Consider the following 12,365-nt stretch of genomic DNA (forward strand, 5'->3'; position numbering starts at 1 on the left):
AGAACTCCTATACATCCTTCAAGGCCCTCCCTCCATGAAGCCTCTTACCTCCCTACCTCTGGACAGAGCCTGGCCCATTTTGGCCCAGCCCTGACCCCACACAGTTGGAGACATCTGTAAGGATCTGCATCTGAGACTTGACACCTTGGAGAATAGCATACTTGGCAGGAAGAACCAACAGGGCATAGGCTCTGAGGAGGAACAAGCTTGCTGCATTGGAGAAGTTGAGAACAAGGAGACAGGTGGGGCTGGAGCTGAGGGGGCATGGAGAGTGGGCAGAATCTGGGCCAGAGGCGCAGGGGCAGCATTATGAGTGCAGGGAGGGTATCACTTGGGTGGGAGCCATAGCAGTGAACAGGTAAATTCTTGGACCCCGCCCCTGACACGTGGGTCCACCTCCCAGCTCCCCTTCCTCTCTACAGACTCCCTGAAGCCAACTAAGTTCAAGGAAGCCAGAACCAAGTCCAGATCTCACCCAGCAATTCCCAGACATGTGGCCTTCAATGGGACACTCATTCCTGCCTGAATCCACCTGCCCATCCTAGCATCCAGGCCCTTGCCTGCCCAGTGCCCTGCCTCTGCGATGGAACCTGACTCATCTCCCACTAAGGCCTGCCTGCTCTAAAGAAATCCTCCCCCGGGAAGCCTGCCCAGGACTCGACCCAGATACCTCCCATGTTGGAATAACAGCAGAGCAGCCAGCACTTCCTGACACCAAGCACAGTACATGACCTGGCTGCTGACTCTGAACCAGAATCTCAGGATGCCAGCAACTCGCTTCCAGCTCTGGTTCTACTTCTGAAGTGCTGTGTGACCCGCAGCCAGTGCCTCAACCTCTCTGAGCCACCCCCTTGCAGCAGCCCAGCAAGATTTCCAGAGGATAATAGTACAGGTCTCCTGCTGGACAGCTGGCCCAGCAAGGAGTGGGCACTGTAGGAGCCAGCGCAGTTCTCGGCTAGCTTGCTAGGACAAGGGCGCTGTTGGGGCCCCTTGCCTTCTCTGGCTGTGGCCTATGCATTCCCCCTCATTCCAAACCTCCTCTCTCCACCACCCATCCACCCTCCCACATAGACATCAAGTGCACACTCTGCCTCACCGACCGCCTTTATTGGGCACTCAGTCCCAGGGCTCTGGCGCGCACCGGAAGGGGATGGGGGTGTTACTGGAGCAGGGACCCTCCAGCGCAAGGTGTGGCCGATAATCCCACCTAGCCCCCAGGACACGCGCCACGGCCTCGGACATCTCTGTAACCCTCAGAGCCGGCCCAGCGGGAGGGCGTGCGGGGTCGTGACCCTGACCGCCGGCGGGGCGGCTCCCCCAGTTCTAGGCTCACTTGGGGGTGTTGAAGGGCACGGCCCGCTGGTTCATGGGGTTGTCCGGAGAACGCAGCCACTCCTTCTTGAGCAGCTGCTTCAGCTGCGAAAGCCGCATGTTGGGGTTTTCTTGCTTGAGCCGCGGCAGCTGCGCCTCCTCGAAGGCGGTGAAGGCCGCCCGCATGCGGCGCTCAGGATGCCGGTCAGCCGCCTCCTCCGCCACGCTGGTGGAGGACAAAGGCGTTGGTGGGGCTGGCTGGCGGCCCGCCCCGCCCCGCCCCGAGAGACCTAGCCCCACCCAGAGGCTCAAGCCCCGCCCCGGGTCCCAAGCCCCACCCCAAAGCTCTAGGCCCTCTAGTACCTGAGCACTGCGATGGCATCCTCGATTGTGCGCGCCTCCAAACTGCCCTCCTCCAGCAGGCGGCGGTTCACGTTCTCCTCCAACGGCACCTCCAAGTGGCTCTTGGGTTTCTCGGCTGGAGTGCGGGGCGGCCAGGTGACAGAAACGTACACAGAAACACAGAGAGAGAAGCAGAGATGCAGAGCTCCAGGGAGATGAGAGAGACACCGCGGAGAAGAAGCAGAGGAGAGAGGGAGGCAGGCAGGCAGAGAATGATAGGGGCGGAGAGAAACACGACTTGAGCTGGGAAGCTCTCCCAAGACCTACCTTGTGGGTATGCCAGTCCTGCCCACCCAGCACCCAGCATTCTAACTTTCTTGCAGCCCGGCACACAGGAGGCGCCTCACATGGGCTCCTGTCCTCAAGATGGGGCCCCATCAGCTGCGGGGACCCCGGGGAGCACAAGCCAGGGTGAGGTCAGAGTAGTACACACGTGTGTGCCCATGCCACCTGTGCTCAGAGTGAGGCCTGCTGGGACACCACCCACCCACCCACCCTTTGCCTTGCAGAGCCCAGGCAGCTTCTCTAGGGGGGTGGAGGCGGGGCTCTGGACTCAGCTCAGCGGCAGTCCCACTGCCTATCCTTTATCAGGTAAAAGGGGAACTCTGGACTGGGTGGAGACCCCACCTGGCTCAGGGGTTTCCTTGTGCTGATGTTCTCGGCGGAGAGTCTCCTCAATCTGGGCGCGAGTGACCTTGTTGGGTGCGGCCACCCGGGGGGCCTTGCCGCCCTTGAGCTTTGAATCCTCCTCCTCCAGCAGGCGCTGTGTCTCCTTCTTGCGCTCCAGCTGCTCCAGGCGCCGCTTCTCCTTCTCCTCCTGGGGGATAGGGAGTCAGGAGTGGACCCCACTCCACCAGCATGGGGTCTGGGTTCTCATCTCAACCAATGTGGACTGAGGCCCTGCTGTGTGCCAGACCCTGTGCTGGGCGTAGGGAACACGGCTGGGAGCACAATAGGCCTACCTAGGGGCTCCCATCCTATGTGATTATGGGAACAACAGGGAAGTTTGGCCAAGGCAAGTGGATGGCTCTTGAAGGAAAAGTGACACCTGGGACAGAGGAGAAGCCAACTGGAAAGAGAGCTGGGGGAGAAGAGTCCTTAGTGGCAGGTGCAAAGGCCCTGAGGCAGAAATCACCTAACATGACAGAGGTTGGTGTGCTTGGAATGGGGAGGGGAAGAGTGGAGGGAGGAGAGGGTGGAAGTGGGACCTTGGGGAGCCTCAAGGGCATGGGGAGGGGTTTGTACTAGATTCCAAAGGAAACAGGAGTCACTGGAGGGTGGACCCATTTGCCAGCTGGGGCAGGGATTTTGCCTTTATGGGCCAGGAGACCTTGGGGAGGCACGGAGTGTTCCCAGCCAAGTGTCACAGGGGCTGGGACTGATCCCACCTTAGCTCCCCAGGAAGGTCCTGATGCCAGCTGGATGAGGGGACACCTTGCCTGTAGGACTTGCCCTTGGCCACTGTCCCTCCACTGCTCCAGGAGCAGAGCAAGGTTCTGGTTCATTTGTAGTGCAGTGTGGCAGTACAACTGTAGGCGTGGAATATTCTGCTGCCTCCCACCCAGCACCCCCACAAGGCCCTGCACCACAGGCACCCCCACCCACCCACCCCTACCGCCTGCAACTTTGCCATTTGCCTTCCATGCCTCAGGGGTAGTCCCTTTGCCTGAACTGCTCTGTGTGACACTCTCATAGGACTGAGTGCCCCCAGAAGAGGAGTTCCTGAGGACACCCACTGGGCCTCTGACCTCCAACCTGCCTGCATGACAAGAAAGGAGGGGTGTTAAAGGTCAAGGGTGTTTGGGCACAGATGCTGGGCTCCCAGTTCTATTGTCAGGCACCTCAGGTAGGGCCACTGTGCTCTGAGCTTCAGTTTCCCCATAGGTCAGAAGTAACGTCTTCTTGAGGCTCCCTGACCACTGCGTGGTACACGTACAGCCCATGCTCACTCTCCCCTCAACATGGCCCTGCCTCAGGGCCTTTGCACTAGCTGTTCTCTCCTCCTGGAGCGCCACTGCCGGCCTCCTTCCTTGGTTAACTCTGGCTCATCCTGAGCTCCTGGCTTCCTATTCCTCTGCTCCCTACCACATAGCTCTTTCCTGTGTTCCACAAACTCCTATTTTCTAGTTTTCCGATTATCTGCTTTATCTCAGCGGCAGGAGGCAGGCCCTGGCCCAGCACACAGTAGGTGCTTAGTAGAAGTGTGCTGAAGGAATGAATGAATGAATTCCAGAAGGCTCCAGTAACTCAGGAAGGACATGCAGCATGTGGCCATTAGTCTCTAAGGACACGGGACTGAGGAAGGAGTGTTATTTACACTTTGACATTCAGCGACATTTTTTGAAAAAGTCACTCATGGTTTTTTTAAAAGGGCAATTAGCCATTGGCAGCATCTGGTGATGGATGAAGGGTGAGGACACTGGTGGAACATTCTGGAGCCATCAAAAATGAGTCTCATAAATAACTGAAATGGAAGCCAGAGAGTCCGGAGCTTGTCCCCGAGTTGCATAATATGGAACAAATGGGAACAAAAAATGCCAACCTCCGGGTGAGGCCATGAATTCCGGCCCCACCTGAGGCTGACGTCTGGCAGCTAGGAAGAATCTGGCTGCAGGAGCCCATTTACTAAGGAGGTGGCCTTCAAGCTGTGGAATCAGATGAGAAAAGCCTTTGGTGTCACGTGGCGGGGAGGTGTGTTGTTTCTTAGTGTTTTGAATAAACACAGATTTGCTTTTTCCCTAGAGACTATCTTTTTAAAGCAGCTGTCACATAAGGAAAGACAGAGAGGGCAGGCATGCTGTGTAGACTATGGGCCCCACTCACCCATCAGCAAAAAGAGGGCTAAACAGAACCCAGAAAACCACCCAATGGGGAAGAACCATCTGCAGCTCCATGTAAAACACACGGGAGTGGGGACTGCTTGGGAGGGGCAATGGCTACTCATTCTTCAGGCCAAAGCCCCAGGGGCCTCCCGCCACCTTCGACTCTGTTGACTGCCTGCCCCACCCACTGGCGTGGAAGCCCAGGGCCCGCCCACCCACCTTGCGCTGTTCCTTCCTCATGACGTGTTTGTCCTCATCCTTCCAGTAGGCATCCTCTAGCTCCTTCTGCTTCTTGGCATCAGCTGCTGCCTTGGCCTCAGCCCTCCGTGCCCGGGCCGCTGCCGACTTGGTGTTCTCGCCCTGGAACTTCTTGGGCATCCCTCAGCAAGCTGCAGGGGCAGGGGTGGCAGGGACCAGTGAGTGGGGGGCACTCAGCCTTGGCACCCCTAGACTTACATCTGTGCAGCCATGACCTGTCTGGGCCCTCAATGGCTCTGTCTATAAAACAAGGACTTCTGATTTATTAATCTCTCAAAAAAAAAATCTACTGAGATGAATTTCATATAATACAAAATGAACCATTTTCAAGCACACATTTCAGTGGCACTTAGTACATTCACAATGCTATGCAACCATCTCCTCTATCTAGTTCCAGAACATTTCCATCACCCCAAAAGAAGAACCAGCCCCATTAGTGGTCACTCCCCATGCCCCCTCCCCCAGCCCTGGCAACCACTGATCTCCTCTCTGACTCTGTGGATTAGCCTGTTCTGGACTTCTTTCCCTCAGCATCATGTTTTCGAGGTCCATTCATGTTTTCGCATGTGTCAGTGCTTCATTCCTTTTTATGCCTGAATAATATTCCATTGTATGGATGGACCACATTTTGTTTCTGTCCATCGTGGCAGACTTTTGGGTTGTTTCTACTTTTCGGCTCTTACAAGTCATGTTGCAGTAGGTCCCTGACCAGGTTGGCACAACCAGATGTTACAACAATCATAAAGTGCTGTCCAGTGGGCACCTAGTCTACATGAGTCCCCCCGAGGCGCTGGGGAAATGATATACTCACATGGGAGGTGCCACCCTCCTGTTTAATATGGCCCAACTTAATTGAATGCTCCCAAAGCCTTAAATGCGGGGACTGTCCTTATCCCCTTTCTAAGGTGGGGAAGTCAAGGTACCTGGCCAAACTGCATAAGGCTGAGCCGGGAGTCTCACCTCCAAAGCCTGCCTTTCAGGTGAGGAAAGGAAGAAAAGAAATTAATAAGTGTGCCCCCTCCAGAGTGCTGACTGAGGACACCAGCACTGTGTGGTCCAGGGCTCAAGCCTTCAGCTCTCTGGGCCTCAGTTTTCCTTATTTGGGAAATGGGCTGATGTGCCTCATTCCTGGGTCATTCACCCTCCACTGAAAATCTTCAGTTCAGTCCCTTGATGAACCTTGGAGAAATAGGCCCAGCATCCAGGAATGAAGGGGAGAGGCTCTGGGGGCCATCCTGACTCAACTAGGCAACACCCCCCAACTTCCTAGCTGTGTGACTTTTGGGAAGGGGGCTCCCCTCTCTGAGCCCCATCGGAAACTCTCAAACTAGCTTGTTTCCAGTGGTTGTGTGCACTGGGCTAAGAGCTTTACACATAGTGTCTTAATGAATTCTCACAACCTTGGCAGGTGGTAGCCAAGCTATGATCTGAAGGGTGGGTGGGAAGCCGCCCTGTGAGGATGAAGTGCTGAGACTTTTCGGCAGAGGGCATAGGATGTGCAAAGACTCTGTGACAGGAATGAGGCCATGGCTACAGGAAACATGGAGGCCACTGGGGCCAGAGTGGGTGAGCTGAGGGGAGTAGAGGGGAAGAGGGTGGGAGGGCAAGAGGCTGATAGGATGGGGTCTTATGGGCTGAGGAAGGGCAAGGATTTTATTCTCTGGGCCCCAGGGAACTGTTAGGCAGCTCTGAGCAGAGTATGAACACATTTGGATTTAGGTTGTTCCAAAGCTTCATCTGGCTGGCATGTGGGTTGGTGAGGGCCAAGGGTGGGAGCCAAACGCTGAGGAGTTACAATGGTGCAGTGGGCAGAGCCAGAGGTTTGGAGTCATTCAGAGCTGGGCAATAAAAAAAAACTGAAGCGCTGATGGACTGATGTTGTAATCTAAACCATGTCATCCCCCAGCAGCAGCAAAGCCAGGTACTTTTCTCCCCACTTTTACAGATGAAGAGCCTGAGGCTTTTAGATGGTAAGTGACATGCTCGGGGCCACACCGTGTGTTAGTGGAAGGGCCCAGATTCCCACACAGGCACAACCCTCAGTCCCAACTTCGTCCTCTTAACCACTGCCCCACCCAGGGTCCCAGTGGGCCCCTTAAGGAACAACAATGCAGATCAGGACTTTGAGAGGCCCATGGGGAACCTCACTCGGCACAGAGAAGCAGTCCCTCCAGGCTGAGATGGGGGAGTGAGTCCCATGGGGCAGTGCAAGGCAAAGGAGGGGAGATCAGTAGACCCAGAAGACTCAGGGTTGGGTTCTGGCTCCACAATCATGGCTGAAATGCTCCCCTGAGCCTCAGTTTCCTAATCTAAGATGTGGGGTTGATTTCAGTTCCTCCCCACACAGGATGGAAGAGATGCCACAGGAGAACCAGATATGCCAGCTGATCCTGAGCTTCCAGCTAACCCTGCCCCCAAACATTCATTACTGAGCATCTGCAATGTACCTAACAGAAAACCTCTTCAGAATTCCCCAGGAGAGCACCAAGAAATGGGTGGGGGTTGAAGTTTCAGGTAAGGAAACTCCCCACCCCATCTCCCTCCATCTCCCCCTCACTCATTCGACAGCAGCCACACCAGCCTTCTTGCCTTTTTTCAAACCTACCAACCAGTTTCCCACCATAGGGCCTTTGCAGTTGCTGTGCCTGCCACCTTTGCTCCTCTTTTTACCCAGTTAATTCCTATCTAATCTTCAGGGCCCGGCTCAGGTGTTGCCCCTCCAGGAAGCCTTCCATGAAACACCCCCTGACTCTCAGGCCACAAACTTTTCTTTGGGGGTATTTGTTTGGACTGCTAGCTTATGTTAATTTATATGATTATTTGACAAATGTCCACCTTCCCCACCAGGCTGGGAGCTCTGTGAGGGCAGGGCTGGGATTGCTTTGGTCAGTGCCCTGCACAGTAAGGGGGCTTAAAAAATGTATTGAGCAAATGGATGAAGAAGCATCTATTTCCAGCATTCCCTCAGTATTTACTTCCCACTCTGTGTCCAAACTCAGCTTCTCACTTCTTTTCCCACTCACCTCCCTCTCCAGCCTCTGAGTCTTTGCTCTTGCTATGCCCTCAGCTGATACACCCTTTCCTGTCACTTCCTCCTGTGAAAACCCTGCCCAGTCACAGGGACTCTGCCCCAGCATCCCCTCCTCCTGTTGCTTAAGATCCCCCAATTCCATCCCAAAGCCTGACAAGGCTTTTTGGACCCCCTCTCCAGGCTGGGACTGAATATTTATATCCCTCCAAAATTTATATGTTGAAGCCCTAACTTTCAATATGACTGTACTTAGAGACAGGGCGAGTGAGGAGGTTAAATGAGGTTGTAAGGTTGGGACCCTAATCTAGTAGAGCTGGTGCCCCTATAAGAAGAGAAAGATACCAGAGTTTGCTCTCTCTCCACCCTATGAAGACACAGTGAGAAGGTGACCATCCATAAGTCAGGAAGGGAGCCTGCCCCAGGAACCAAATTGGTTCGCACCTTGATCTTAGACTTCCCAGCCTCCACCACTGTGAACAAATAAACTTCTGTTGTCTAAGCCACTCAATCTGTGAGATTTTGTTAAGGCAGCCCAGGCTAACTAATACAGGCAGCTCTTCTTCTCTGATAAACACACACACACACACATACACACACACACACTTTGTCATTCAGTAAACATGCGCTGAACACCTAGTATGTGTGGGATGCTAGGGGAAAAGGCAGTGCTGATGGGCTTGCTGATTGAATGGGATTCCCAGGTTGACTGGGAGACAGAGTGGTAACTCGAGATCAGAACTGTAATGGGAACATGCAGATACTGAGAAAGCGCAGAGGGGGGCTTCTGACCCAATCTTGGGAGGAGTGGGGAGAGGTTGTCAAAGGGCTTCCTGGAGCAGACATCTAAAAAAGACGTCTAAGGGAGTGGGACCAAACCCTCAGGAGTGCTGGGGAGGCAGGCTGGGAAAACGGGGTTTGTATTCCAGGGTGATGGGAAGGTGCAGAGGTCTCTGGGGTTGGTGAGGTGAATTGGAGGGGTGAGACATAAGCAGGAAGCTCAAACAAGGGTCTAAGGAGCAGCTCTGACTAAGCAGGGGGTCGACTTCAGAGGGAATCAAGATCCACGTGGTTGACTGAATGTGAAGTAAGAGAATAAAAGATGAAACTCAACGCTGCCTCCCCCAGGAAGCCCTCCCGCGATCCCTTATGGGCTCCCCCCCCCCCGACGTTCCTCTCCCCAGACCTGATCTCATTGCACGAGGCGGGGAACGTCCAGACCCAGTTCTGTCACCCCGAAGCCTGTAAGCTGTACAGGGGCACAGCCAGAGCTAGGTAGCCTCAAACACTACTCTGTCCCTCTGGGTCTCAATCGCCCGATCCGGGAAATGGGCATAGTCCTCGGGGAAGCCCTGGAGACTGGGGGCCTGATGTGCCCCCATCTCTGAGAACCCTATCGCCAGCCCTTCCGGAGGGGTGGCCCCAAGTCCAGCCGCCCCACGGAGCCCACCTGCACCCCGCCCCCCGGCTCCGCCCGCGCCGCGGCAGCTCCTACCTCCTTTCTTCAGCGCCGGCCCAGTCGCGCATCCGTTACGTCACCGCGGGGCTTGCGCGCTGAGCACCCCGGCGGCGCGCGCTGATTGCGTTTCGTCGCCGTCGCCATCTTGGTAAAGGAAATGCTGCTTTGACCTCCAATCCCAGGCAAGGGTGTTAGCCTTTTTTTTTTTCGCTTCAAGAACCAGATTTTTTATAAAGCTTCATCCCTGCGCTCACTTCAGATATTAGCGAGTCAGGAGAGGAGGGTAGAAACTACAAGCTAGACCATTGCCTTTACCACGATTGCCACGGTCCGGATGAAAAACAGCGTCCTCGACTTCACACATGGGTCTGGCGGTGTCAGCTAGGAGTTGCTTGGCCGCCAGGGCGCGCCAGAACCCGTGAACCACGCGTGGTCTGTAGACCTGCTTTGCTGGAGGAAACCTCTTAGGCCCTTCACTATCACTTTGTGCTTTGAAGACGCTCTCCTAGTCCACATTCTTCGCCTCCCTCCTGCGAAGCTGGAGAGGGATAGAATAGAAGAAAGGGACAGAGAAATTGAAACAGTCTGCACTGTCCAGGTCAGGAAACAGGCTCAAGGAGACCAGGAATTGGATTTGACCAAAGTGTAATCGAGGGACTCAAATTCCTCGCCGACCCCTCCTCCTGGATTGCTACCCACCCCCCCACCCCCCAGTACATGATTTCCTGCATTTACTGAGCTTCACTATCAGTATCAGTATCAGTAAAAATGGTAGTACTAGGGCTCTGAGAAGGATTCCACTGGACCTGGCTATAGGGAGAGAAGCAGGTCATGGATTTGGCAGCAATTAGAGGGGACGAGTTGACCACTGAGTCCATTCTCCCAAAAGGCCCAAGTCATATCGTGTGCCTCCCCTGCTCAAGCCTCAAGTGGGTCACCCCACTGCCCTGCAGGACTCTCCGTCTTCCCATCTCCCTTCTCTTCCCCATTCTCCCTCAGGTCCAGCCCACCAGAGACCTTTCTCCTTATTGCGAGGCACAGTTCTGCCTCTGAGAATTCGCCGGTGGTGTTTCCTCTACCCCCAGCTTTTCCCACGGACCACTCCTTCACTTGCTTCAGGCCTTGGCTCAAATATCCCTTCTTGAGAAAGACCTCCCTGACCTCCTCAAGTAGTTGATGCCCCACCCCCACCCCTCTTTTTATTTCCTTCATAGCGTCAACTTGCTTTACTGGTTTAGCTGTTTATGTTCAGTTTACCCCATGGCTGTGATGTCTGGAGGATGGAACCTGTGCACCTGGAATGGTATTTGTCACCAAGAGGAAGGATCTCAGCCAACATTTATTGGTATTCTTTGGGGTTGGGGTGGGGTGTAGAGGTGCCAAAGGCAATACCTAGTTAAGCCTCTACTGGTAAAGAGCCAGGCTTGTCACACCTTTCTGAGGGCAGGGAGCCTCTTATGTCTATTGACGTAACTGAGAGGAGCAAATCAAGTCAACCGTTCCAGAACAAGCTAAGTCTTCTGCAAGGTGATTTCTGCCGCCTTCCGGCTACAGGGCGGTGAGGACTCTTGACTTCTATCGTTCTGATAGTCTATAGCTCTTAGATGCTCACACTTGCAGATAAGTACTGAGGGTCTACTGTGTGCCTATGCTGAGAACACAGCAGCAAACAAGATAGATGGAGTCTCTGGTCTCTTGGGGCTCACAGTCCGGAAGTCATACAAAAAATTATGACCAGAAGATGTGCCCCCATTGAGAGTGGGCTATGGAAGCTGGCAGGCAGATTTTGTGACATACACAGTTTTACTTGATACAATGATAAATTCTACTTCCCTATTATCTATTTGTATTTTCATATGTCCCCATATGCTGACATACACACACATAGAGATATATTATGAAATCCCACACTGCAAATTCTTGCATGAATAATGTACACAATGAGGAAAATTCAAATTTGGGTGTTTTTTTCTCTGAAAAAATGGCTATTACTTCATGTTAAGGTGAGCATATGTTGCTTTTTGTCTCGCAGAACTGTTAATGCTCATCCTTTTTGAAACGTTCTTAAGTTGTTTTTGGAAAAGATCTCTTAGTTTGGAAAACAAATTAAGTCCCTAATAACCATTGTTTATGCTGTGAAAATACTTCTTGTCTGTATGATAAATCTTTTCTTCAGCAACCATCATGGTTTTACCTTTCCCAAATTCAGGCTCCTAATTCAGAATAATGCAACTCTGAAGATGTCTTTTGTGCCTCAACTCCCATTGGCCATCCTGAAATTGTCATTAGGTAATGCAGATATTTGTTCCTTCACCTATAGAAGCAAGAACAAAAGGACTGATAAACTTTGTCTAGAATTCTCCATATTTTAATTAATTCCAAACCATTAGGTGAGCTTTCTCACAGGCACTAGGGGTCTTGACTCTCACATGGGAATAGTCCAGCACCATTGTTTATTTCAGTCTTTTATTGAATTTGGTAGCCAGGGCCTGTCACTTTGTACAAGAAATAAAGCAGCAGTAGCAGAACTTGTGGGAACTTCAGCGATTGGGTTCTGGGGTCTCCACTCAACTTATTGGACCCCACGCCTTCAGACTGTGCTTCAGACAGAAAACCCTCAGCACTTAGCTCCTGTGACATATTCCTGCTTCTGCCTTCACATGTCACTCTCCATCACCACGACACTCTCAACCCAGCCACCCGCCTTCCTTCCCCAAAGAAGGAGAGTCCAAAATTGCCTCCCTCTGTTAAAGAATTATCCAGAGTCTGGGAAGATCTTACAGAGCTGTGTTGTCCATTAGAAGTAACTATGGTGGGCCACTCATCCAGTTTAAAACTTTCTAGGCACCACATTAAAAAAGTAAAAGATGAGAGAGGGTATAGCTCAGTGGTAGAGTGCATGCCTAGCATGCACAAGGTCCTGGGTTCAATCCCCAATACCTCCATTAAAAAAATAAACCTAATTACTTCTTCCCCCCCAAAAAATAAAAAATAAAATTAAGAAAAGTAAAAAGAAATAGGTGGAATCTATTTCATGATAAATTTCACTTAGCCCAATGGACCTGGAATATTGTCACTTCAACAA

At 52.9% G+C, this 12,365-nt stretch overlaps 1 protein-coding gene across 2 annotated transcripts; it reads right to left on the minus strand.

Annotated features, from left to right (window-relative positions):
- Positions 1 to 1,086: 1,086 nt before the first annotated feature.
- CCDC124 (coiled-coil domain containing 124) lies at positions 1,087 to 9,467 on the minus strand. Of its 2 annotated transcripts, none has more exons than XM_010972139.3 (5): positions 9,317 to 9,467; positions 4,755 to 4,924; positions 2,341 to 2,530; positions 1,675 to 1,789; positions 1,087 to 1,537 (listed from the first exon to the last, which is right to left on the minus strand). In XM_010972139.3, the coding sequence occupies exons 2-5, from the start codon at positions 4,911 to 4,913 to the stop codon at positions 1,330 to 1,332; spliced, it is 672 nt and encodes a 223-aa protein (XP_010970441.2). In that variant the 5' UTR covers positions 4,914 to 4,924; positions 9,317 to 9,467; the 3' UTR covers positions 1,087 to 1,329. The 2 variants fall into 2 exon arrangements, with proteins under 2 accessions (XP_010970441.2, XP_010970442.2); XM_010972140.3 differs by lacking the exon at positions 9,317 to 9,467 and adding an exon at positions 5,717 to 5,766.
- Positions 9,468 to 12,365: the final 2,898 nt, after the last annotated feature.

The sequence above is a fragment of the Camelus bactrianus genome, chromosome 22 (assembly GCF_048773025.1).
Source record: "Camelus bactrianus isolate YW-2024 breed Bactrian camel chromosome 22, ASM4877302v1, whole genome shotgun sequence".
Lineage (NCBI taxonomy): Eukaryota > Metazoa > Chordata > Mammalia > Artiodactyla > Camelidae > Camelus > Camelus bactrianus.